The sequence below is a fragment of the Jaculus jaculus genome, chromosome 6 (genome assembly GCF_020740685.1).
Source record: "Jaculus jaculus isolate mJacJac1 chromosome 6, mJacJac1.mat.Y.cur, whole genome shotgun sequence".
Taxonomy (NCBI): Eukaryota; Metazoa; Chordata; class Mammalia; order Rodentia; family Dipodidae; genus Jaculus; species Jaculus jaculus.
Genome location: NC_059107.1, coordinates 143,125,546 through 143,151,823, shown reverse-complemented (window position 1 = coordinate 143,151,823; position 26,278 = coordinate 143,125,546). Strand labels below are relative to the sequence as shown.

The window sequence follows — 26,278 nt, the reverse complement described above, 5'->3', positions numbered from 1 at the left end:
TAGCAGGTGACCTAAAATTTTCTACCTCTTACCACAAAGAAGACTATCAAATGTGACCAGCCCAATCAAGAGTCTTTTGGTTTACATAAAGCTATCACTTGCCACCAGAAATAGGAAATTAAGCTCCTTTGTATCTCGTGCAAAGGCCAGAACTCTTCTTGAAGGCCAATGTGTGAAAGAACCCAAAATGCCTTTGTTGCTGTCCTGAACTACTAAGTGTTACCCATACTGTGAACGTAGTTTTTTTTTTTTTTAATTTTTTATTTATTTATTTGAGAGCGACAGACACAGAGAGAAAGACAGATAGAGGGAGAGAGAGAGAATGGGCGCGCCAGGGCTTCCAGCCTCTGCAAACGAACTCCAGACGCGTGCGCCCCCTTGTGCATCTGGCTAACGTGGGTCCTGGGGAACCGAGCCTCGAACCGGGGCCCTTAGGCTTCACAGGCAAGCGCTTAACCGCTAAGCCATCTCTCCAGCCCACGTAGTTTTATATTGAGAACTGTCACATTTGTACTGCCTTTATTCAGACCACAATCAAACAACATTCTAATATCATACTTTTTTTTTTTTTTCAAGGTAGGGTATCACTCTAGCTCAGGCTGACCTGGAATTCACTATGTAGTCTCAGAGTAGCCTTGACCTCACCGTGATCCTCCTACCTCTGCCTCCCAAGTGTAATATCACATTCTTGATGAGCATCAAAATAGAATAAATTACTTATTTTTTTAAAATTATTTATTTATTTATTTGAGAGAGAAAGAGCGGGGGCAGATAGGGAATTGGCACACCAGGGCCTCCAACCACTTCAGACAAACTTCAAATGCATGCACCACCTTGTGCATCTGGTTTACATGGGTCCTGGTGAATTGAACCTAGGTCCTTTGGCTTTGCAGGCAAGGCTTAACCACTAAGCAATCTCTCCAGCCCCAAATACCTATTTATTTATTTTGGTTTTTTGAGGTAGGGTCTCACTCTGGTCTAGGCTGACCTGGAATTAACTATGTAGCCTCAGGGCCATCCTCCTACCTTTGCCTCCCAAGTGCTGGGACTAAAGATTAAAGATGTGTGCCACCACGCCCAACTCAAATACCTGTTTTTTAATAAAAATATTTTAGATTTGTATGATTTATAAATTGTTTTGCTGTATTTGTAAGTCTGTGGCTTTATATGAAAAATTTTCATTTAGCTTAGTGGTTCTCAAGATCCAGGTTTGTCCCCAAGGCACATTTGGCAAAGTTGACAGTTTTGGTTGTCACACTGACATCTAGTGGGCAAAGGCTGGGATATGCTGACCATCCTGCTATGCACAGCTTTACAGTACAGTGAGAAGCCTGGATTACTCATTGTCTAATAATGTTCTTTCCATTTTCTTTACAAAATAAAGCCTACTTAAAGTAGCATTTGTTTATTTACTTTTTTTTTTTTTACTAAGCTTTTTTTTTGAGATAGGACTTCATGTAGCCCACACTCATGTGCATGCGTACTAGGGAGGGTCTCTTGATGCTGCAAAGAATGCTAGATGCTTAATCCATTTTTTGTGTGTCTGGCTTTAAATGGGTGATGGGGAATTGAACTTAGGCTGTCAGGCTTTGCAAGTAAGTGCCTTTAACATTTGAGCCATCCCCAAACCCCTCCTTTAAATTTTTTTCTTTTTGAGCTGGAGTGTGGTGGTGTACACCTTTAATCCCAGCACTCAGGTAAGAGTATCACTGAGTTTGAGGCCACCCTGAGACTCCATAGTGAATTCCAGGTCAGCCTGCGCTAGAGTGAGACTCTACCTCAAAACACAAACAAACAAAAATAATACTTTTTTTCTTTTTGGTTTCCATGGAAGGTTTATTGGAAAGAGATAGAGCAAAGCTCCCCACAGAGTGGTAGAAGGGGACTCAGGAAAAGCTGCCCTCAGGATTGCAGAGACTTCATCTGCACTTTGTAATACTATGCCATTGTTGTTATTTTTCTGCCATTTTAACACCCCAAATCGTAAACTTAAAAATTTTTTTTTGTTGTTGTTCATTTTTTTATATGAGAGTGACAGAGAGAGAGAGAGAAAGAGACAGATAGATAGAGAATGGGCCCACCAGGGCTTCCAGCCACTGCAAACAAACTACAGACACGTGCACCCCCTTGTGCATGTGCCTAGTGTGGGTCCTGGGGAATTGAGCCTCGAACCGGGGTCCTTAGGCTTCACAGGCAAGCACTTAACTGCTAAGCCATCTCTCCAGCCCCAAATAGTAAATTTTTAAGGATTAGTGTACAAAGTTCCTTTTTTCTGTTATATTTTATTGATACCTTTCATATAGATGTAGAGATAATATGATTTGATCATAATCCCCTCCTATCACCCTTCCCTTACCCCTCTGAAATACCTCCTCCACTGAAACACTTCTTCCCAACTTAGAGTTGATTTTTTTTTTAACTGATGAAGGTCTAAAATGGTTAAAGAACTTTCTGAAGTTAGTGGATATTAATTTAAAATCATTATTGTAAAATTAAATCGGCAATAAACCTTAAATTGGCAAATAACCATTGAAAAAATATGAAAATAGATTTTTTGTGTGTACACACACATGTACACATGTGCATTTTAGATAATTTGTCACCACATAGCCCATTTTGATCTTGAACTTCTGATCTTCCTGCCTCAGCATCCCAAATGCTAGGTCATTGCAGGCCTGTGCCACCATGCTTGGTCTAGAAGTAGTTGTAAATGACTTTGGCTGTGATGTGCAGGTTGTGTACATTCTTTGGAAAGGACCTTATTCAATATCATGTAAACAGACTTAATTGTTTTGTCAGGTTTCTACTGCAGAACAGTGTCGTTCTTCACCCAAAAGTATGATTTCCTGCAATAAAAAATCCCTGTATCTTCCACAAGAAATGTCCGCTATCTATATCGAATTCACAGAATATTATTATCCAGATGGAAAGGACTTTCCAAGTAAGAGAGTTCACTGTTTTGTTATTATTTGTCCGTTACTTGGATTATTTTTTTTGCTAAGTTTTTGGGTTAACATAAAAGACATAAAATTTCTCTGTTACCATTATGTGCTTAGATCATAACTTTAGTGTATGACGTTTGTACATATTGTTCTTATCTGTGTACTTGCCCATTTCCCTCATGACTTAGGGCACTTTTTTTTTTGTTTTGTTTTTTTGAGGTAGGGTCTCACTCTAGCCCAGGCTGACCTGGAGTTCACTATGTAGTCTCAGGGTGACTTTAAACTCACGGTGATCCTCCTACTTCTGCCAAGTGCTGGGATTAAAGACATGTGCCTACATGCCTGTCAACTTGTGGCAGTTTTAGTGGCAAGAATAATGTAACATTTATTATTGATTTTATCCTTGAAGTTTGCATTTTTATTCCATGTTTTGTATTAGTAGCTATTTGTAAAGTTAAGGAATGAATAATAATCAGGTTATTTGCAGAATAATATCATTTTATTTTTCCTTTGTAAAACTCCATTTATAGAGTAGCTATTTAAAAATATTTTACTGCAAAAAAGAATAAGTTTCTTCTTAACTGTAGAAAAATTTTTCTTGGCTATTATAAGCTAATTTGGCTTCCTAAGGTTTAAATGATTATACATTTGTGCTCTTTGGATATTAAAATTCTTTGTGTTTAACACATTTTACCTGAGTTCTTTAAACTAAGAGTTAGCTTTTGATATATAGTAGTGGCAATTTTTAATTATGGAAATATTCATAAGTAAAAATAGAGAAGATAGCAATATTATGCTTGATCCTAGCCAAAAGGCCAAGAAGCAATAAAAGAAGATGGTAATATTGAAATGTTTTTCAGCCCTATATTAGCTGGTCTCTCTATTTTCAACACTATTAAGCAATCTACCTTTTAAAATATGATTTTATTTCTACTTTTGTGCAAGTTTCATATTCTCATTATGTTTTTAAAAAGGAACAAAGGGGCTGGAGATATGGCTTAGCAGTTAGGAGAATGCTCTGCTTCATAAGTCTACAATTTAGAGACCTATGGTAAAACATAAACGTATTGGTTTCCTATTATATAATACATGCCACAGATTTTGTGGCTTATACAGCAGAAATTCATATTCTCACATTTCTGAATGTTAGAAGTCAGAGATCCAGGGTTCTTTCTTCAGAGATCTCTGTTCTTGCTTTGTAGATACCTGTCTTCTCCCTGTGTCTCTTCAGATCATCTTCCCACTGTATGTCTGTTTTTATCTCTTTTTCTTACAAGCATACCAGACATTGGACTAGGTTCCACTCATATGGACTCCTTTACCTTCATTTCCTCTTGTAAAAATCTATCTCCAAAATAATCATTCTGAGGCACGGGACTAGGATTCAACATAGCAGCTTGCTGGGAGCATGGGATAAAGGGTATATAAGTAGTTCAGTCCATAGAAATAAGTGTACTTTTGTTAGTTCTGTTTTTAATACATGGGGTTCTTTTACACACTTAATTTACATTCTGTCCTTTCCCTCTAATGTTGTAGATATAGTAAAGTTCTAGAAGCTAATTTTAAATGTTAAGACTAGAGTGTACCTCAGTGACAGAGGGCTACCCAGCATGTATAAGATCCTGAAATCATTCTTTAGCACCACATGCACCACCACTACCAAGACAATAAATGATGAAATATTTCCTGTAGCCACATAATATTAATGAATAGACTTCTCTTGGAAACAGCATCATAGATCTTTCTGCTCAATGTTCTGGGTTTCTTTTTCAATCCCAGGTTTATACTTAGGGTTCTTTGTCTTTGAGCTCTGTCCTTGAGAACTGTGTTGCCTCTCTAGTCTTATCTCAGTAATGTCAGTCCTCAGTCATACAGATTCCTTGTTTTCCATTTCCTTTCAGAGTGACCCATAATCTTAGCACCCTACCCACTTCATGGATAAGCCCCACTATTTCACAATTATGCATCTCTGACAGACTTCAATGGTATATTTTTTTGGTCACATGCTTTCTAATATAAAACTAGGATGCTTTTAAGAAAAGGGACCACCTTTATTTTTATCATGTTTTTAAAGACTGGGACTGTCATTTTTAAAAAATGCTTTTTATTTATTTGCAAGGGGGGAGAGAGAGAGAGAGAGGAAGAAAGAATGGTTGTGCCAGGGCTTCTTACCACCTTAAAAGAACTCCAAACACATGTACCACTTTGTGTTTCTGGCTTCATATGTGTACTGGAGAATCAAACCCAGGTGATCAGCCTTTGCAAGCAAGCACTTTTAACCACTAAGCCATCTCTCCAGCCTCTGTCATGTTTTAAAGGAATGTGATGGTCTTCATTTCTGTCATGTCCTTTTCTGTTGACTTCACGTAAATGTATGGTTTATTAAACAAAAGCAGTAGACAAATACCATGTCTATTACAAGGACAGCTTTTAACCAGAAATGCATTAATTCTTAAGATATCATGGGGCTAGGAAAGTGGCTCAGCATCTTCTGTACAAGTATGAGGGCCTGAGCCGGCCCAAGTTTGATTCCCCAGCACCCACACTAACAGCTGGGTGTGTCGGTAACCATAGTCCCCTGGGGATGAGGGAGAAAGGACAGGGATTCTGGGCTCACTGATTAAAAATAGCAGCTCTAAATCAGTCTCAGGGAAACTTGCCAATGAGCTATAGTGGAAGGATACCCAACATTTTCTTCTGGCTTCCACATGTGTGCAAATGAGGGAGCAAGCACCCACACACATGCCATACACCACACACCATACCACACATGCTGTACACACACTAATACACCAAAAAAGATGGAACTTCCTAGCCTATTTTGGATACCACCAGTAGTTTGTGAACACAGGGTCAAAATTAACATGATTTGTAACTATTCATTTGTACTTTAAACAGTTCCACTTGCAGCTCTTTAAGAGGATAAAAGCATGCCATTTCTGCTTTTCTTTTTCGAGGTTTTATTTTTCAGAGACACATAGGTCTGCATGGCTGTCTGACTTTCCTTGCCTGAATTGAATCTAAGTACACTGGGTTCGTGATTATTAATCTGTGATAATTAAACAAGACCTTAACATAGATAGAAGGTTGTCAACATAAGACAAATTTGAGGTCCATTAGAATTAGTTTTTGTATGTCTGTCTGTCTTTTTGGTGGCCATGTAAGTATCATATTTTCTTTGTGCATCATTAGACATGTTGGCTCTTGAAGTGTGATTTTAATGCCATTTTGCTAATACTAGTATGCTTCATGTCCCTGTCATTTCACTAGGATCATTTATTTCATTTATATTGATTTTGTTACAAATGTAACTAATGAAGGAGTTTCTGGGTATTTGGCCCACATTGCACTTTCAGGTCCTGTTTTCTGAGTGCATTGTTTGTCCCTTGTGGTTCAGGAATCCTGCATGTCCTCCCTGGAAGTGTCATGTCTCCATCCTCCTCAAGGTCACAGCTAATCATACAATCACCTACTCTCCTTTGCCATTCAAGTTCTTCCACAAGCAAAAATTAAAGGGGCTGGAGAGATGGCTTAGCGGTTAAGGCACTTGGCTGCAAAGCCTAAGGACCCAGGGTTGACTCCCCAAGAACCCACATAAGCTAGATGCACATGGTGACACATGCATCTGGAGTTTGTTTGCAGTGACTGGAGGCTCTGGTATACCTATTCTCTCTCTTTCTCTCTCTCTCTCAATAAAGAAGTAAAATAAAATAGGATATTTAAAAAAACTAAAGGGAACCTTAACTCCTTAAATAAACAAGTTAGGGAGATCCAGAGGTTTCAGTCTGCCCCCAGTGGGCTCCAGTACCTCAGGCCCCTGAGAGGGCAGAGTTATCACGATGAAGGCATGGCAGAGGAAAGCTGCTCACTCCATTGCTCCAGGAGAAGCCTGCACTTGTTTATTTTTAAATTACTTATTTCTCTCTGTGTGTGCATTCCAGAATCTCTTGCCATGACAGTCAAATGCCTTGTCTGGTTTTGTGTGGTGGTTGGGGAATTGAACCCAGGCTGGTCGGCTTTGCAGGCAAGCACTGAGGCATCTCCCCATGCTCTTGGTTTTATTTTATTGTTTTATTTTTGAGTGTGTAGAGGTGTTACGTGTGGTGTGGTGTATCCATGTGTGTGCAGATGTGCTATTCGCTGATCTCCACCCTCCCTAATGGAAAAAATATCTCTATAAATACTTATTTATTTTATTTTTTCCCCCGAGATAGGGTTTCACTCTAGCCCAGGCTGATGTAATTCACTACATAGTCTCAGGGTGGCCTCGAACTCATGGCAGTCCTCCTACCTCTGCCTCCTGAGTGTTGGGATTAAAGGCGTGCGCCACCACGCCCAGTTCTCTATATATTCATATTCATAGTGTGTGTGTGTCTGCCTGCATGTGACCACACCCAATTTTTTAATGTGATTTCTGGGGGAATCTTACTTGAATCATCTCAGTCTCTCAGGCCCTCATGCTTATGCAGTAAGAGTTCTTAACTGCTAAGCTATCTTCCCCAGGCCAAATTTTTAGGGTACAGGTTTTCTTTTTAATTAAACTGTTCTAAAATTCATAAATTTTATGGTAGATATAAATATATGTGGATTTCAAAAGTAATGTGCCCTCTAATTACCCAGATTAGTTTATTTCAGAGGACAGTGGAAATGCATATTAATCTGATTATTCAAGAATACTTCAGTTATGACTTTGTCTGAGGTACTGTTTTAACCTGTGGTTAAGAGTGGAGAGTAAATTGACATTGCTGGTCATCTCAGGGTATTCTGCATATTGTACCACTTTCCTAAGTGATTGGTCATTTGATTTAAAGGTTTCAGATTAAAATTGAGATAGTAAAGTTCTTACAGAAATAGGTCACTGAGGGCCACAACTTTGATGTCACACTTCATCAGGAGGGCAGTGCTGGTGCTAGGGAGATGGCTCAGCAGTTAAAGGTGCTTGCTTACAAAGCCCATCAGCCCAGGTTCAGTTTCTTAGCCTCCCACATCAAGCTGGATGCAAAAAGTGGTGCAAATACCTGATGTTTGTTTTCAGGGGCAATAGACACATGTGTTCGGATGCATGCATGCATGCACACATGCAAATAAATATTTTTTAAAAGAAGCTAAAGTTTTTAGTTGTGGTTTACCTCTGTTACTATGTTTATTACATTCAGTTTTAGTTTTCTTCCATGTGAATATGACCTTAGACAAGGAGATGTAAATAGGACTTCCTACTTATACATCTAATTTTAGATTAAGCTGAATATTTTTCACTTAATGAAACAGAAGAATGTTTTATATCTGTGTTTGCTATCTTTAGCTTTGTATATGTAACTCTAATTTTGTATATGATATTTCAAAAAATTTTATTTTAAGAAAGAATGAAACTTGTTAGTTCTCAGGAAACATTTAGAACTGTCTGTTCATTAACAGTGTTTAACTTTTTTTCTCACAGTTCCATCTCCCAACCTCTATAGCCAGCTGAATGCACTGCAGTTTACTGTGGATGAAAGAAGCATTCTGTGGCTTAATCAGTTTCTTCTGGACTTAAAACAGAGTCTCAATCAATTTATGGCTGTGTATAAGTTGAATGACAATTCAAAATCTGATGAGCATGTTGATATTCGAGTTGATGGTTTAATGCTCAAGGTATTGTATAAAAAGTGGTGTAAGAACAAAATCATTTTTATATAAGAAAAGCTGAAAGTATTTATTTTTTTCCCTGATATCTGTCCATTTGGAATGGCTTTATTTCAAGACTTTAAAGATTGGGACTTCTTTAGTCAAACATACACTAGATTTCTGAAATCTTGAGTCTTTAATCTTTAAACCAAAATTAAACAACAAAACTCAAGCAGGTTCAGTCTAGTGAACAAGACAACAGGCATAGGTGAAACTTTCCAGTTTCTGGGTCTCTTGCACACATAATGATCAGTACATTTTTTGAGTGTGAGTAGTATTAAAAACTACTGAGCTTTTTGATTTAAGTATTTTGAGAATATCTTGAATTTGAGACTTTTTTGAGAATTACTTTAGTGAATAGCTTGACATATCTCTTACCTTTATTTTCTTTTTAAAAATTATTTACTTACTCACTTAGTTGTGTTTGTGTGTATGTGTGCCCATGTGTGTGTCTGTGTGCATGTGCCACTGCATGCATGTGGTGGTCAGAGGACAACTTGGTGTCTGTGCTGTCCCTTTTTTGAGACAGTCCCTTGCTGTTGCAGAGTATCAGAGTAGCTGGTCCCTAAGCTTTAGCTTGTTCTGACTCTACTTCTCAGAGTTGTAGGCATGTTGGAATCACAGATACATGTGCATTTTGTGTCTGGTTTTATGTGGATACTAAAGAATTGAATCCAGTCTAACAGGCTTTACAAGCATATACTCCAGTTTTATTTTCATAATAATTTTCTTCAAGAAAACTTTTTTTCTTCACTTTTTTGATAAGGTCTTGTTATGTTGTCTTGGCAGGAACTTGTGACAACCCTCCTGGCTCTACCTTGAGTGCTAGAATTATATGTATCTGCCACCATACCTAGCCCCAAAATAGGTTCTAATAACTTCTGTCTAATCATGCTCATAGAAATGTACTATTTTCAGAATTAGCACTTTTTCCTGTGTACTTGGGGCATGATCAATATTTAGTAAAAATGTTTTTACTTCCTTCCATCCCTTTTGTAATGATTGGGAACAAACTTAGGTCCTTATGTACTTGTTAAAAATTACTTCATGAATATTTTTAATTTTTGGTATGTTTTTCTTCTTTAGTGGTTAATCACTTATGTGTACTTTTACTGTGTTTATTAAAGGCTTGGAAGGAGGAGAGTTACTGTTTTGCATCTGTATAGGAAAGAAATATTTTGGGGGGAAATGCCAGGAAAAAGAAATACTAACCTAAGTCTTGTTTTTGTTTTATCATGATTTATTAGTTGGTCTAGATTAATGTTTTTCCCTTCTAGTTTGTCATACCTTCTGAAGTGAAGTCTGAATGTCATCAGGACCAACCACACACGGTTTCCATTCAGAGCTCTGAAATGACAGCCACGAACACCAGGCAGTGTCCCAACTGCCGGCATTCGGACCTAGAAGCTTTATTTCAAGACTTTAAAGATTGGGACTTCTTTAGTCAAACATACACTAGATTTCCCAAATCCTGTGACAGTTTTAATCTTTTACATCCAATCTTCCAGAGACATGCCCATGAACAAGACACCAAGATGCATGAAGTTTATAAAGGGAATATTCTTCCCAAATTGAATAAAAACACACTTAAAACTTCTGCTGCCACAGATGTGTGGGCTGTATACTTTTCTCAATTTTGGATAGACTATGAAGGGATGAAAAGCGGAAAAGGACGGCCAGTAAGTTTTGTAGATGCTTTCCCTCTATCTATCTGGATTTGTCAGCCAGTAAGATACGCAGAGTCCCAGAAAGAAGTGCAGACATGTGATCAGGAATCCAGTACCTCCCAAAGTGAATCTGGTGATCTGGTGGGCCGGTTGAAGCGGAAGAAGCTTTTGAAGGAGTATTACAGCACTGAGTGCGAGCCCGCAAGCGATGGTGGGCAACAGCCACCTTCAGATGCACTTGTGGGCGTCTCATCTTCGCCGTCCGAAGCTGATATTCATGTCCTGGTTCGTGTCCATAAACACGTCAGTCTGCAGATCAACCACTACCAGTATCTGCTCCTGCTTTTCCTTCACGAGTCGCTCATCCTGCTGATTGAAAACCTGAGGAAAGACGTAGAAGCTGTGACTGGCAGTCCTGCTCATCAGACGTCCGTTTGCATTGGGATCTTACTTAGAAGTGCAGAACTGGCTCTTCTTCTACATCCGGTGGATCATGCGAAGACTCTGAAGTCTCCTGCTTCTGAAAATGGGAGCCCCACGATTCCTGAGCATTTGCCTACAGAAAATGCGGGTTTTATGTCTTTGAAAAGAACACCAGGTAGCAATGGTGCAAGCCGAATTAGACATGCTCCTGTTAACCATCTGTCAGACAGCAGATCTATGAGTGTTGACCTTAGCCACACCCCTTTGAAGGATCCTTTGCTTTTTAAATCAGCAAGTGACACAAATTTGCAAAAAGGTACTTCTTTTCTGGACTATTTACCAGAAAAACATTTAGGAAAAATAAGCGAGGATGAAAGTAGTGTGCTGGTTTATAAGAGTGGCTCTGGAAAAATTGGATCAGAAAAGAGTGACAGAAAGAATTCATCTTACATAGATTCACATAGTGTCTTAAACCACCAGGAAGGCTCAACCATGCCCTCCTTTCATAATGAAGGTCATCTAAACATACTTCCAGGTAGTCTTACTAGCAAAGGAAATGATATAGAGTCCAGCTTCAAAGCTGAGGATCTGCTTCCAGAGGCAGTTTCACTGTCTGAGAACCTGGAAACTAGTAAAGAGGCGCTGGCACTCAGAACTCTTAAGTCTCACTCTTCTTTAAGGTAAGAAGATACTGCTGCAATTTGGGGCTTTTCTGTTTTGCTGAGTGTATGCATTTGAGTGTATTTTGTTTTGGGGAAAAAAACCTCATAACAATATGGCAGTATGAGAGTTAACAGTAGATTTGACCTTAAACATTTAAATATAATTTTGAAACTTTTGGATGCTAAACACATATTTGAATTTTATTACAAGTTTCTTTTGTTGCTGTTTTTTTTTTTGAGTCTTGTTATGTAGCCCTAGCTGAGTTAGAATTTGCAAACCAAGCTGGCCTCAAACTTGCAGCAATCCTGCTGCTTCTGATTCCCAAATGCTGGGATTGCAGGCATTCACTGTCACTCATACTGTTAACATGTATTTAAGATAAATCTCTTCTCTTTACATGTAGTAATTTTCTATTAATTTTGTTTGTAACAGTGGAAAAGCCAAGGAACGTTGTCCAGCCAACCTGGCTCCACTCTTTGCTTCTTATAAGAGTGTGGAAAGAAGTTCCTCACAGATTTCATTGGATACGATTTCACTGGACAGCATGATATTGGAAGAACAGCTGTTAGAAAGTGATGATAGTCATATATTTTTGGAAAAAGGTAAAACAATACAGTTGAAGAATTCTTACTGCATATAAATAAATCTTACAAATAGAGTGATATTTAAATATTTTCATTATGCTCAATACTTGTGAATTGCATAGAACAAACATATAGTCAGAAGGACTTAATTTAAAGAACATGCAGTCTCACACTCTCTAGACGGCTGTTCTATTGCTTCTGCCGGGCTGGCATCCAGCCTTTATTTAGATATATGCAGTTGCTTAGATCATGTAGAGCAGCCAGCATTAAGGCTACAGTACTTTAGTACAGAGACCCTCATCTGAAAATCTTTTTAGCTGGGCCTACTTTACTAAACTATTATGGTCATATGACTGGAACTTTTCTACACTAGAGCTACTGCATTGCAAAAGCAGCATTCTTTCACTACACAGTTACCCCATTTCATGCAGAAGCAACCAGTGGCCCTGTAAAGGCTGCTGTGAATGACTTAGAAAGTATTATGTGATTCCCCATAAGTAAGCTGTTGAGGACTTTGTGACAGACATAATGTCATGAGCCATAGTTAAGCAATAGTTACCAGACACACAAACATAAGAGACCTAGAGGCAAATATAATTTTTTTTCTATTTGCAGGAAAAGGAAACCTATTGGTCCAGTTGAAAACAGCGTAGACAGACAAATAGTAATGTAGTATTAAATACACTTGATCTTAGCCAAAAGGCTGAGAAGCAATAATGTAGTATTAAATATAATAAGCAATAGTGTAGATGTGATTAATACAATTACTATAGTTGTAACCACCACTTATTGTACAGATGCCGTCTTGCTCCACTGTGTGTTATTGTTACAGAGTATCACAGATGGGCAATTTATGAAGAGAGAAAATATGTTTCTCCTAGCTCTGGCAACTAGGAACTTTGTAAGACCCAAACACTGACAGATTTGGTTGTCTGCTGAGGGTTTCATTCTATAGAAGGAAGAAATGCTGTGTCCTCACAGCGAAGATGAAAGAATGAGACCCTAAGTGAAGACACTTATGAGTCTCCTTAAATTACATTCCCAAGGGAGGGGCCTTTAGGACCTACAGCATATGAATTTTACAAGGGACACATTCAGACTATACCAGGTACTTAAATGTTTACCTCATTTAATTTGAACCATACCTCTGTAGTATTGGCAGTATTCTGTGTGATCTATACAACACACTCACACATGCACACAGATACCACATTTATTCCTCATAGCAATTCTGTCAGTATTGTACCGTTGTCCTTACAGAGGTTAAATAACTAATTCATGGTAGCACAGCCAGGTTGGTGTTTAAATCCAGATGCTGTAGTACTTGAATCTGAATATCAAGTGTTTTTTCTTATTTTCATTTTAGAGGTGTTATAGTCTGGTTTGCATTGCTGATGGAAATTACCCATCCAAGAGCAGCTTGTGGGAAAAAGGAGGTTTATTTTGGCTTACAGGCTCGAGGGGGAAGCTCCATGATGGCAGGGAAAACAATGCCATGAGCAGAGGGTGGACAATTACCTCCTGGCTAACATAAGGTGGACCATAGCAACAGGAGAGTGTGCCAAACACTGGCAAGGGGAAACTGGCTATAACACCCATAAGCCTGCCCCCAACAATACACTTCCTCCAGAAGGCATTAATTCCCAAGTCTCCATCATCTGGGCATCTAGCATTCAGAACACCTAAGTTTATGGGGGACACCTGAATCAAACCACAAGAGGTATGGAAACTGGGACTTCCAAAAGTAAAGTAATTTGACAGTATCCACAATATTGTAGGTAGAGTTGGGATTATCATTTTTTGTTTGTTCTAATCTAATATGCACTAGGTACTTACTGTGCCAATTATGGTTTAACTTTGAAAGCATCTTATATATTTTATTTAATCTTCAGATAAATCTGACCATTATTATCTCTCTTTTAAAGATGAAGAAAACCAACCAGATTTCCCAAGGTCACACAGGGGTTGGGGCCGCTTGTACATGAATACAATTAGTCAGACTCAAGCCTAAGCTTTGGTGTTACCTGAACAAGTTTTTTTTTTTTTTTTTGTCAAGGTAGGATCTCACTGTAGCTCAGGTTGATCTGGAATTCACTATGTCATCTCAGGGTGGCCTTGGACTCACAGTGATCCTCCTACCTCTGCCTCCTGAGTGCTGGGATTAAAGCCATTTGGCACCACACCCAGCTGGCCTGAATAAGTTTTAACTGGATCTATCCTTTATGTAAAAGTCAGGAAGACAACCCTATCTTCTAGATGCCTGTGTGCCTTCATTTGGTGGGATATACTAGTCAGTCTGCCCAGCTGCATAGATGATCATCGGTAACAATAACAAGTATTGCCATGTGCTTTAAATTGCATTGCCTTTATTGACAATTTTCATATATGTTTATAATGTGATTTGATTTTAATCCCTCCCCTTACCTTCTTCTGTCTGCCCTCCCCTGCCTCTTTCCACAGAACTCTTTCTTCTTCCTACCTACTCTGTCTTCTGTGTTGATGTTTTAAAGGATAGCTTTTTGTCCTCCTCAATCATTTATGTCAAATGTTAATGGGCCCAATCTTGTGTGGGTTTTGTGGAGGTGATGACAGGTGCTGTGAAGACATGAATGCAGTGGTCACTTCATGTCTGAAGCATAGTGTCCTAAAGTCCTCCTTCCTTCCTGTGGCTCTTACACTCCACCTCCTCTTTGGCCTTGTTCCCTAAGCCTTGGAAGGTATAAGAGAGATGTCTCATTTAGCACTGAGCACATTTATTCTAAGCACTTTGGTGAGTTTTGATTCTCTCAGTATACACCATCATCTGCAAAAAGAAGCTACTCTGACCAAAGCTGAGAGCAGCACTAATCCATGGGTGTAAACATCATGTAAGTACTTACAGGATAGTTTTATGGTCACAACATATCCATTCACTCAAACATCAGTAGTAGCTTCCTTTATATTCTATAACCTTCCCAACCACAGGCTTTTTTGACTGGGTTTTCAGTACCAAGTCTGAATTCTTTCCAGTGGAATGGCCCTCAGACACAGTCAAGAAGACACTTGATTATTTCCATAATAGTCATGCCACTATTGTACCAGTAGGCACATCTTTCCCAGTTGGTTGCTTGTGTAACATGCAGGGTGGATCCATTATTGGGTAAGTGTTGATTTTTCTTTCCTAGTAGCACCTTTTAGCAATATGACAGCCAGAGACACTATGGAAGAAGTTTCTAGTTCAGTCCCAGTTTGATTTTTCAGTGTTGCATCTGATTTGCGTGATGTTGTCAGCACTGAGGTCCTCTATAGTTCTGGTAGGCAGCCAAGAGCATTGGCAATACCCTACGTTATTTTGGGGACCTTCAGAGCCTCCCTGCTAAAGGACTCTCTGAGAGATGTTGTAACCCTAGCACTGGAGTATTGCTTAAGCAATACTGAGAGCAGCATTATCTACCACCCTACAAGTAATTTTTGCCCCAAACTCTCTTTTTCTTTTAATATCTAAGAAATAATTTTGTTTTTATTTGTTTGTGTGAGAGAGAAAGAGAGAATGGACATGCTGGGGCCTGAAGCCACCACAAAAGAACTCTAAACACATGCACCACCCTGTGCATCTGGCTTACGTGGGTACTGGGGAGTCGAACCTGGGTCTTAGTCTTTGCAGGCAAGTGCTTTAACCTCTAAGCCATCTCTTCAATTCTCTTTTAATCTTAATTGTATATTTTAATTAGCTAATAAAGTAGTAGATTTCTCTGACTTTTTTTTTTTTTTTTTTTGAGCCAGGATATCACTCTAATCCAGGCCGGTCTCATGGTGATCCTCCTACCTCAGCCTTCTACATGCAGGAATTAAAGGCATGAGCCACCATTCTTGGCTCCAGTGGCTTTTCATAATGTCTTTAGTTTTGGTTAACCCTCCTTTTGATTTGGTTCCCTTCCCCAGGCCCTGCTCAAACCTGTCCACCCCTCTCCTTACATATCTACCATCCCCTCCTCTTAATCTCTTTCCATATTTCACCCTTTCCCTCCTTATGGCTCCTGTCTAGTTTCTGTCCTCTGCTGTCTCTTTAGCTTAGATACAGATACAAAAATTTTAAGGTAGGATCTGCATATTAGAGAGAACATTTGTCTTTCTGAGCTTTTTACCTCACTTAATATAATCTTTTCTAGTCTATCCATTTTATTATCCCTTTAAAATATATTATTTATTTGAGAGAAAAGGAGGGAGGGAGAGGGAACTGAAGTTTGGAGAATGTATGCTCCAAGGTTTCTTGCTGCTGGAGAAGGAAAGGAAGAAAGGAAGGAGTGCGGGGAGAATCTGAGTGCCGCACAGTGGAGGGGGGAGGGGTTCTAGTGGGAAGCTTAGTGCCTGAGCTCACATGTGTGTTCCAGCCCAAGTGGTGGATCCTCAGCATCCATCACCTCCATTCTGGGGTCATTTATTTATTTATGATGATGATGATGATCCTCAGCATCCATCACCTACATTGTGGGGTCATTTATTTATTTATGATGATGATGATGATGATGATGCTTTTATTTATTTTTTGAGAGAGAGGGCGGTGATGGAGGGAGAGAATGGGCGTGCTAGGGCCTCTAGCCATTGCAAAGGGACTCCAGATGCATGTGCCCCTTTGTGCATATGGCTAACATGGGTCCTGGAGAATTGAATCGGAATCCTTTGGCTTTGCAGGCAAACGCCTTAACTGCTAAGCCATCTCTTCAGCCCTACATTGTGTTTTTTAAAAAATGTTTTTATTTATTTACTTGCAAGCAGAGAGAGAGATAAAAGAGAGGCAGACAGAAAGAATGAACATACCAGGGCTCCTAGCTGCTGCAAATGAACTCCAAGTGCATGTGTCACTTTGTGCATCTGGCTTTACATGGGTTATGGGGAATAGGACTCTGATCATTAGGCTTTGTAGGCAAGTGCCTCAACCTCTTATCTCTCCAGCCCCTACATTGTTTTATTTAATCCTAAGAACAGTCATATAATGGTTATTGATCTATTTTTTTTAATTATAGTTCCAGAAAATGAAATATAGTTATCTTGTTCAATGTTATATAGCCAGGAAGTCATAAAGTCAGGTTTACCCACTGGGCTGACTTAAGAGCCCAAGATTTTAACAGTCATCCTGCTTCACTGGCTTCCCAGACTTGGGGAGTGATAATTAGTGCAGATGAACAATTCCTAATCTAGACCTATTGTTACAGTTAACTCACAATAGTCTCCTTTCTGGCCTATTGGTTAAATGTAGAAGTAGTACTGATATGGCTCTAAAAACCTTCCAGCAACTAGATTTTTACTTTTATCATAGGGTGCTGTCCTGTGACACAAACATACTTCAAAAATAGTGATCTGGTGGCAAATATTTGTACTTACTTACAAAATGTAGCAATTCCTTCCCTCTGTTTTTCTATGTTTTTGAGACAGGGTCTCATGTAACTCAGACAGACTTTGAACTCATTATGTAGCCCAGGCTTTCCTTGAAATATTGATCCTCCTGCTCCCACTGAACCTAGAGTTTTGTGCATACTGGGAAATCGCTCTAGCTCTGAGCTACATCCCTGGCCCTCTCCTGACTTAGTATAATTGTACTGGAGCAATTAATACTCATTAGGAAAAGATTCCTGGTGTTTTGTGTTGTAATATTATAGGAAAATATATGAAAACTCTTATTATAAGAAAAACATCAGAGCTAGGGAGGTGGCTCAATCACTAAGGGGCTTATACCACAAGTATGAGGATTTCAGATCTCAAAACCCATGTAAATGCAGACATGGCAGCCCATACCTCCAGAGGCAGAGATAGGCCAACTCCTGGGACAAGCTGGCCAGCTTCTCTAGCCAAAGCAGTGTTCTTTGAGAGACCTTGTCTCAATAAAAAGGTGGAACGTCAATGAGGAAGATATCTGATGCCCACCTCTGGCTTCCACATGCTCATATGTGTGCATCTGCCCACATGCACAAATGAACATGTAAACACACATGTGTGCATTCTACACACAAAATGAATGATTCAGATAATGCTGAAGTAGTTCTTGAACATTATCCTTACTTGGCTGTTGACATTATTCCTGCTCAGGAAGTGACCATCATTAACTATTGCCACATATAGTGCTAGACCTTTGTAGATATTTTGTATATGTATGTGTCATCATACAAAGACACACATGTAGGCAAGTGTATTGGTATCTATGTGTACCTATTTATGAATATGAGCATATATATTTATGAACACAGATACAAAAACATAATTGGGTTTCCAATCTACTATAAGCTTCTAGTCTCTTCACATCTATTTTTATCTATTTTTCCATTTATTCTTCAGTCCATAGATTTGCTCTTCAAAAATGCACATTCTATTGCCATTTTCCAATATTACACCAATAACTTCTTGTTGCTATAAGGCTATTAAATTGCAATCCTTAACTTTACTGGAAATGTTCTGCATGATTTAACTTGACCCGATTTCTTTTCTGTTTTTTTCGTTACTGTAACAAACTGTTTTTCCACCTCATAGTTCCATAACTGTATCTAGAAAATTCTCTTTTTCTCTGTTCACTTTGATGAAAATCTTTTATCAAAGCAACCTTTTAATTTATTTATTTGTTTATTTTTATTTAATTTAAGAGATAGAGAAAGGCAGATAGAGAGAAAGAATGGATGCACCAGGACCTCCAGCCACTGCAAATGGAACTCCAGATGTGTGTACCACCTTGTGCATTTGGCTTCCCTGAGTCCTGGGGTGTCAAACCTGGGTTAAACACTGTGACATTAGGCATGTAGATGACAATGGAGAATAACCACTTGGCATTAAGTTCACACAATAGATGGCCAGTCATTGCTGTAGAGAGGTGAAAAGAGAAATGGAGTCATCAGAAGGTGGATGGGAGTGCGGGGGTGGGGGAATGTGCACTGTGCTCAGTGGGGGGAAATTTCATTCTTACAGAGTTTCATAGTTTAGCAATGTCACTTCTTAAATGCTTAGTTATTTATTTTAAAGTGACAGAGAAAGAGGGAGAGAGAGAGAGAGAGAGAGAATGGGCACGTCATTGCCTCCAGCCACTGCAAATGAACTTCAGACGCATGTGCCCCCTTGTGCATCTGGCTAACGTGGGTCCTGGGGAATTGAGCCTTGAACTAGGGTCCTTAGGCTTCACAGGCAAGCACTTAACCTCTAAGCCATCTCTCCAGCCCAGTAATGTCACATTTTATTATGGGAAATTATTTCTCATTTGCTAAGTTGTATTAATCTGATTTTGTTTGCTTGGTTTTAAAGAAGGCTATGTTCAAGAAAGGCTTGAAGGGGGATAATATCTATTTTGATTTGATAAATACTGCATTGGACCTTGTGTACAACTGATCTTAACTTACTTTTGAATTATTTCAGGTATTAAAAAGAACTCAAATACAAGCCACCAGAGCTCAGCAGAAAGTATGGACACCAATGCAAATATGCAGAGTTGTGGCGAAGCCTCTCCAGATGCCATTAGTACAAATTCGGAGGGTGCTCATGAAAACCACGATGACCTGGTAATCACTTGAAAGGGAGGCCCTGGGAGGAAGCACTACCCGCCGCCTTACATGTTTGCTGGGTGCACATTTCCAGATATTAGTACATGATACTTTTAGATGGTGGATGATTTACTTTGCTCCCTGTTCTTGAAAATGTTTCTCTACTTTTATGATGTTATGTTTTTCATGTTCAAGAGGACAGGGTCTGTTTTCTGTCGTGTGTTTAGTGTTCTGATCTATAGTTAGTTCCTTCTGATTATACTTGAGACAGGGCCTCATGTAGCCCCAGCTATCCTTGAACTTACCGTATAGCCAAGGATGACTTTAAACTTCTGACATTCCTGCCTCTGCCTGCCCAGTGCTAGTATTACACGTGTCTGCCATCATGCCTAGTGACTATACTTGTTAAAAGTCTGATGACAGGGACAGTAATGAATCCGTACAGTGAGGGGATTTCTATAAAGGAAATATGTTACTGGTTTCTTTTAAACTTCCTGATCCAGTGAAATATTTTTATGAAAAAATATATTATGTCTTGCTTTATTAACAATAATTATTTTATGTGGAAAGGTTACATAATTTATCTTTGCTATCTAAAATGATAACTGAATGAAATAAAAAAAGAGCTTTAAGTATATCACCACAGACTGAGTTTCCCTTATCCAAAATTCTTATGACCAGAAGTCTTTTGTACTTCAGGTCACTTTAGATTTTGTAATATTTGCCTATGCATTTGAGATATATCAGGTATCAAACCAAAATCTAAACACAAAGTTTTAAAGATGCCTTATACACATAGCCTAAAGGTAATTTTATACAATGTTTTTTCTTTTGTATTTTTTGAGGTAAGGTCTTTTTCTAGCCCAGGCTAACCTGGAATTCACTATGGAATCTCAGGCTAGCCTTGAACTCAGTGATCTGCCTACCTCTGCCTCCCAAGTGCTGGGATTGAAGGTGTGCCCCACCATACTTGGCATATATAATGGTTTTAATAATCTTGTGCATGGAACATGTTTTAATGGTGGGGAATTTTCTGTTTGTAGCATCATGTTGTTACTCAAAATGTACTAGCAGTCCCAATTTTGAATTAGAAATGCTCAGTTGTGTAATACAGCATCCATGTCGTATGGGTGGTGAGTATAGTTTTGACAAGGCATAACTTTAAAGACTAGTGGTTGTTTCTTTTATTTCTTAAATTTTGTTAGACTTATTTGGTATACTAATATTATTTATGCAATCATTAATAGATGTCAGTTGTGGTGTTTAAAATTACTGGAATTAATGGGGAAATTGACATCCGAGGAGAAGATACAGAAATCTGTCTTCAGGTGAACCAGGTGACACCGCACCAGTTAGGCAATATCAGTCTTCGGCATTACCTTTGTAATCGTCCAATTGGTAAGACTTTTTCAAAAACTACTTTTCACACAAATTCTTCAACATGATTTAAATTTATTTCATATTTTATACATGACTCATCAATAGTCTTGTCTTTGTTCTAAATGAATTCAAGGAAAGCTGCATTTAAGAAAAACCTGTGCTCACAAATTTTGTTTCTGATACATAATATGCTAATTCTGAATCTGCTATGTAATCTGTTGAAATGAACCCCATCTGGCACGATGTCAGAGAGCATGCTGTCACCTCACATTCTGGAGGTAGAGGTAAATGTGTCATTTGTCTATGAGTCCATACCACACAGGGGAAAAAATGGCTCTTAACTTCTCTTCTATTAGGCTCTGCAGCTTACTGCTTTAAAAAAAAAATAAATAAGATTCTTCAAGGATTTTATATTAGTGAAAAAAATCCTAATAATATGCAAATGGAGGAAGCCAAGTTTATATTTGGAAATTTTACATAATGGTCAAAAAAATCCAAAACATGATTTAAATAAAGTTTTAAAACCTATACCCTACCTCAGCATTGATCAAATTATGCACTCTTACATTATTTCCAGATGAACAACTTTTTGTTCGTTTAAAGCTCACTTAATACCAAATTCTGTTACTTTGTTTCATTTTGTTACTAACTATAAAAATTATAAAATGCCTTATATATGTGGGTTATATGATCAATGGTATATACCCTTATTTTTTCCCAGTTGTCTCAGTGTTTTGAAGATAAGAAAGAAAACAGGAAAACGAAGGAGGTATGAAGAAGACAGTTGAAGGAAAAGAAAACAGCAGCGCAGAGTTAGCTTGAACATTTCACAGTAACAAGTCATGTTAAAGAGTTCAGTGTCTAAGTTTAAAAGCATAGTAGTCACTCTGACAGGAGCAAGTCTGGCAAAGTTGTTTTTGATTTTGTTTGGCTATCTTTTATATGTTATGTAGATCTTGGGTTTCTTTCATAGGAAGACATGGCGAGTAGCAGCAAAGATTATGTTTGATTAATAACTTTTTAATTTTGTTTTTATCTCTGCTTCAAAATCTTGTGTGTGTGTGTGTGTGTGTGTGTGTGTGTGTGTGTGTCTGTCTGTCTGTCTGTCTGTCTGTCTGTCTGTCTGTGTGGTGTTGGGGATCAGGCATGCTATGCAAATGCTCTACCACTGAGGTACAATGCATCCCAGACTCACCAAAATATTCTTTTTGTTTGAAATTAGTTCTGATACTGAATTCTTTGGAGTTGATGTATATAGAAAGAGAGGTAAACAGATAGAGATATAGGTATCTATGTGGAGAGACAAAAGGCAGAACAAAATATTAACCAGTTTGTTGCTCATTTTGTATTATCAAACCAACACGTTAACTGTGCTTTCTTTCCCCTTCGTTTCTATTTAATTCTTTTGAGACAGTGTTTCATTCCACATCAAGCTGTTCTTGAACTTGCGATCTTCCTGCTTCTTTTACCATGTTCTTTATTTTGATGCAGGGCACAGTCTGGCTATAAACCCTTTATCCTCCTGCCTCAGCCTCCTGAGTACTGGAATTACTGTGTATGCTACCACTTCTGGAATTTTTACCTAATATTTTATATTTTATTTTTATTTATTTGAGAGAGAGAAAGAGACAGAATGGGTGCACTAGGGCCTCTAGCCACCACAAACACGCTCCAGATGCATGCACCACCTTGTGCATCTGGCTTACGTGTGTCCTAGGGAATCAAACTTGGGTCTTTGGCTTTGCAGGCAGGTGCCTTAACTACTAAGCCATCTCTCCAGCCCCAATTTTTAAAAAAATATTAGAAATACAAGGTTTTGGTGAGGCATGGTGTTGCATGCCTCTAATCCCAATATTTGGGAGGTAGAGGTAGGAGGATTGCCATGAGTTTGAGGCCAGCCTGAGACTACATAGTGAATTCCAGTTCATCCTGGGCTAGGGAGACCCTGCCTTGAAAAAAAAAAATTATGATGTTTTAAATATTTAAAGAATTATCCAGAATATATAATATTTGTATTACTTATTTTGAGTGTTAATAACTAGTACTAACATTAACTAAGGTAATTTTGTACCTGAATTAAAGTTTTAAAAATGACTCTTCATTTTGAGTTGTGAACAGACATCTGTGTATGGTGCTTGAGTACACAAGTCTAAGTTCTTTTTAAAAATATTTATCTATTTGAGAGAGTGAGAAAGAGGCGGGAGAGGGGGGGGAAGAGGGAGGGAGAGGAAGAGAGAGGAAGAATATGGGCATGCCAAGACCTCTAGCTGCTGCAAACAAATTCCAGACGCTTGTGCTACCTTGTACATGTAGCTTACATGGGTCCTTGGAAATTGAACCTGGGTCCTCTGGCTTTGCATGTTTAGTTGCTAAGCCATCTCTGTAGCCCCAGTCTTCAATTTCTGATAATGCTTTCCCTTGGAAATATGTATACATGAGATAGGGAAATAAAATATCTTTTCTATTGTGAATTTAATTAATGTGTTTTTTTTTTTTAGATTTTATTTTTATTCATTTATTAGAGACAAAGAGAGGGAAAGAGAGTGAGAATGGGCACACCAGGGCCTCTAGCCACTGCAAACAAATCCCAGATGCATGTGCATCTGGCTTATGTGGAATCTGGAGGATCAAACATGGGTCCTTAGGCTTCACAGGCATGTGCCTTAGTGCTAACCATTTCTCCAATCCTAATGTGGTTTTCTTATGAAGACTCAATAAATAGCTGTCATGCCTTAGAACCAGAATTGCTTTTAATTTTCCAAAATATTTGGCTTTAAAAAAAAAAATTGAAAGCAGAGAGGAGAGGAGGATGAGAGAATGAGAGGGAATGAGCATGCCAGGGCCTTCTGCCAATGCAAATGAACTCCAGATGTCTGTACCACTTTGTGCATCTGGCTTTATGTGGGTGCTGGGGATTTGAACCCAAGCCAGCAGACTTTGTGAGCATGCAATTTAACAATTGAGCTATCACCTCAGCTTATTGTTAACTAGTGGTATCTGATCACCTCTATTTACCCATCTTTTGCTAGGAATCTCTATTTTAATCTATATCACATAAAACTAAACAGTGTATTTTGGGTTGCTAACCTTCCTTCTAGCTTTGCCTTTCTCATCTTACAGTTTTCCTTTTTGACTCTTTAATCTGGTTGTACCATGTGCATGTTGAATTCTGTATATTTTGAATCTAGGTGACATAAAATAAATAAGCAAGATAGTCATGGGTGTCAGTTCACAAGCACTTTACTGGAGTGGTTCCCTTACCTGTAACCATAAAAACATATACCAAGAAACTTTTATTGAAATGTCAAAATTTGTTTTTAAATGTAAATATTTATATCTCTGTAAGCCATACAAAATCTTTTTGGAACAAGATCAAGGCATAAATAAATGTAACTATGTATATGTATCTACACACACACACACACACACACACACACACACACACACACACACAATGTATTCTTTAATGTCAGCATTAATTGTTCTAGTAGGAACATCTTAATGAGGTCTTAGTTACTTACTTCCTTATTATTAAATGGCTTACTTAATGACAAAGGCACAACAAATCCGTGGGCTTTTGTTGCTTCCTAAGAAATAGCCTAAGAATCACTTTATGTTTCTTCATCACAAACATCCATTTTGTTTTTAGATAGGTATTCATGCAAAATACATCTATATATCTAAACTATATATCATATCATAGTTATATCATGCTTTTTTCCTTTTATAAAACAAGTGAAAATGTTGAAGAATCTACCTATTGTAGTTGACAGTTACCTAGAGAAAAGTGGAATTATGTGCATGGTGTATTTTATATATAGGATAGAAAATCATTTACATTAGGGATAAATATTAAAACTGTTTCATCTATTACTTTAATATACAAAGTGACTACACCCTGTTTTATAACTACAACTTCTTAATAACAAATAATGATTTTTAATATTATTATGAACTTATGATTTTTTTATGTTCATTTCCTTAGGTTCTGATCAGAAAGCTATAATTCATTCCAAATCTTGTCCTGAGATTTCTCTGAGGTTTGAAAGTGGTCCTGGTGCTGTAATACACTCTTTGCTTGCAGAAAAAAATGGATTTCTGCAGTGTCATATAGAAAATTTTAGCACTGAATTTCTTACATCTTCTCTTATGAATATTCAACATTTTTTGGAAGATGAAACTGTTGCAACAGTAATGCCAATGAAGATACAAGTTTCTAACACAAAAATAAATTTAAAAGTACGTTAAAAGTTAATCTTTAGTTTTCATGCCTATCTGGACTTTTATTTGTATCTTAAAATATGCTTTCTTAATAATATAATATCTACTATTTAGAATTTATTGAAGTAAACTTAATTGGTTTCTATGGTGAGTGATACAAAAATCCTTTGAAATTAGAAAATGTCAAAATAAAACAATCATTTTAACTCATTAAAAAATAGGATTGAAAAAATATTGGATTTAGGAGGTGGGGAGGTAACTCAGTTAGTGATTGCTTTAGAGGCAAAAGGACTGAATTTGATCTCCAATACCCACATAAAAATGCTGGGTATGGTGATGCATGCCCATATTTTCAGCACTGGGCAGGGGCTTCCTGGTCAGCCAGTCTAGCCTAGTTGTTGAGCTCCAGGCCAATGAGAGACCCTGTCTGTGTAGGAAGTGGATTGTGTTCCTGAGGAAAACCCCTGAGGCTGTCTTCTGATCTCTGTTCACGCACACATATGTATGTTCATATGTATACACACATGCTCACACCCCCCATGCAAATAAGGCCGACAAAAATCATATTTATTGAGAATGATTATTTTAATTTCATCACTTGTTGTGTAAGAACATACCAGTGTTTTCCCTTACCTGCAGGATGACAGCCCGCGGAGTAGCACAGTGTCCCTGGCAGAAACAGCTCCTGTGACTGTGCATATTGACCACCTTGTGGTGGAGAGAAATGACGACGGTTCTTTTCATATCAGAGGTATACCTGAACATGATCTCATTGCCTGCCTCACCTTTTAAAGTTTTTTATGTGCCAATTGTTTCTTTCCCTAAGTGTTTTAAAAATTTTTATTTGAAAAGAGAGCCAGACAGAGGGAGAGAGAATTGGTGTACTAGGGCCTCTAGCCATTGCAAACGAACTCTAGATGCATGAGTCAGTTTGTGCATCTGGCTTTATGTGTATACTGGGGAATCAAACTCAGGTTGGTAGGCTTTGCAGGTAAGCACCTTAATCAGTGAGTCATCTCTCCAGCCCTGATTGTTTCTTTTTACTCGTTGTTTATTTAAGATGAATGTGTCTCTGCAGTTGTAGATGATTGAGGGATGGTTTCAGTTCATTAGTGTAAAATTTCATCTATGTATAAACCCAGGAAATAACTTAACTGTGGCTGAGTTAATGCATGTTCTGAAAATGTGTCTTGGATAAAAGTGAAAGAGGCTTTTATGGTACTGTATGGCTCTTACTT

At 38.2% G+C, this 26,278-nt stretch overlaps 1 protein-coding gene across 2 annotated transcripts in view; it reads left to right on the top strand.

Annotated features, from left to right (window-relative positions):
* The window catches only part of Uhrf1bp1l (UHRF1 binding protein 1 like), an 87,445-nt gene that overhangs the window by 47,781 nt on the left and 13,386 nt on the right, over nucleotides 1-26,278 (top strand). For both annotated transcript variants that reach the window (XM_045152674.1, XM_045152675.1), the window contains 8 exons: nucleotides 2,800-2,941; nucleotides 8,380-8,573; nucleotides 9,884-11,376; nucleotides 11,792-11,961; nucleotides 19,315-19,457; nucleotides 20,687-20,837; nucleotides 24,805-25,058; nucleotides 25,680-25,791. In XM_045152674.1, the coding sequence (XP_045008609.1) occupies nucleotides 2,800-2,941; nucleotides 8,380-8,573; nucleotides 9,884-11,376; nucleotides 11,792-11,961; nucleotides 19,315-19,457; nucleotides 20,687-20,837; nucleotides 24,805-25,058; nucleotides 25,680-25,791 (2,659 nt within the window). The remainder of the gene's footprint in view (nucleotides 1-2,799; nucleotides 2,942-8,379; nucleotides 8,574-9,883; nucleotides 11,377-11,791; nucleotides 11,962-19,314; nucleotides 19,458-20,686; nucleotides 20,838-24,804; nucleotides 25,059-25,679; nucleotides 25,792-26,278) is intronic.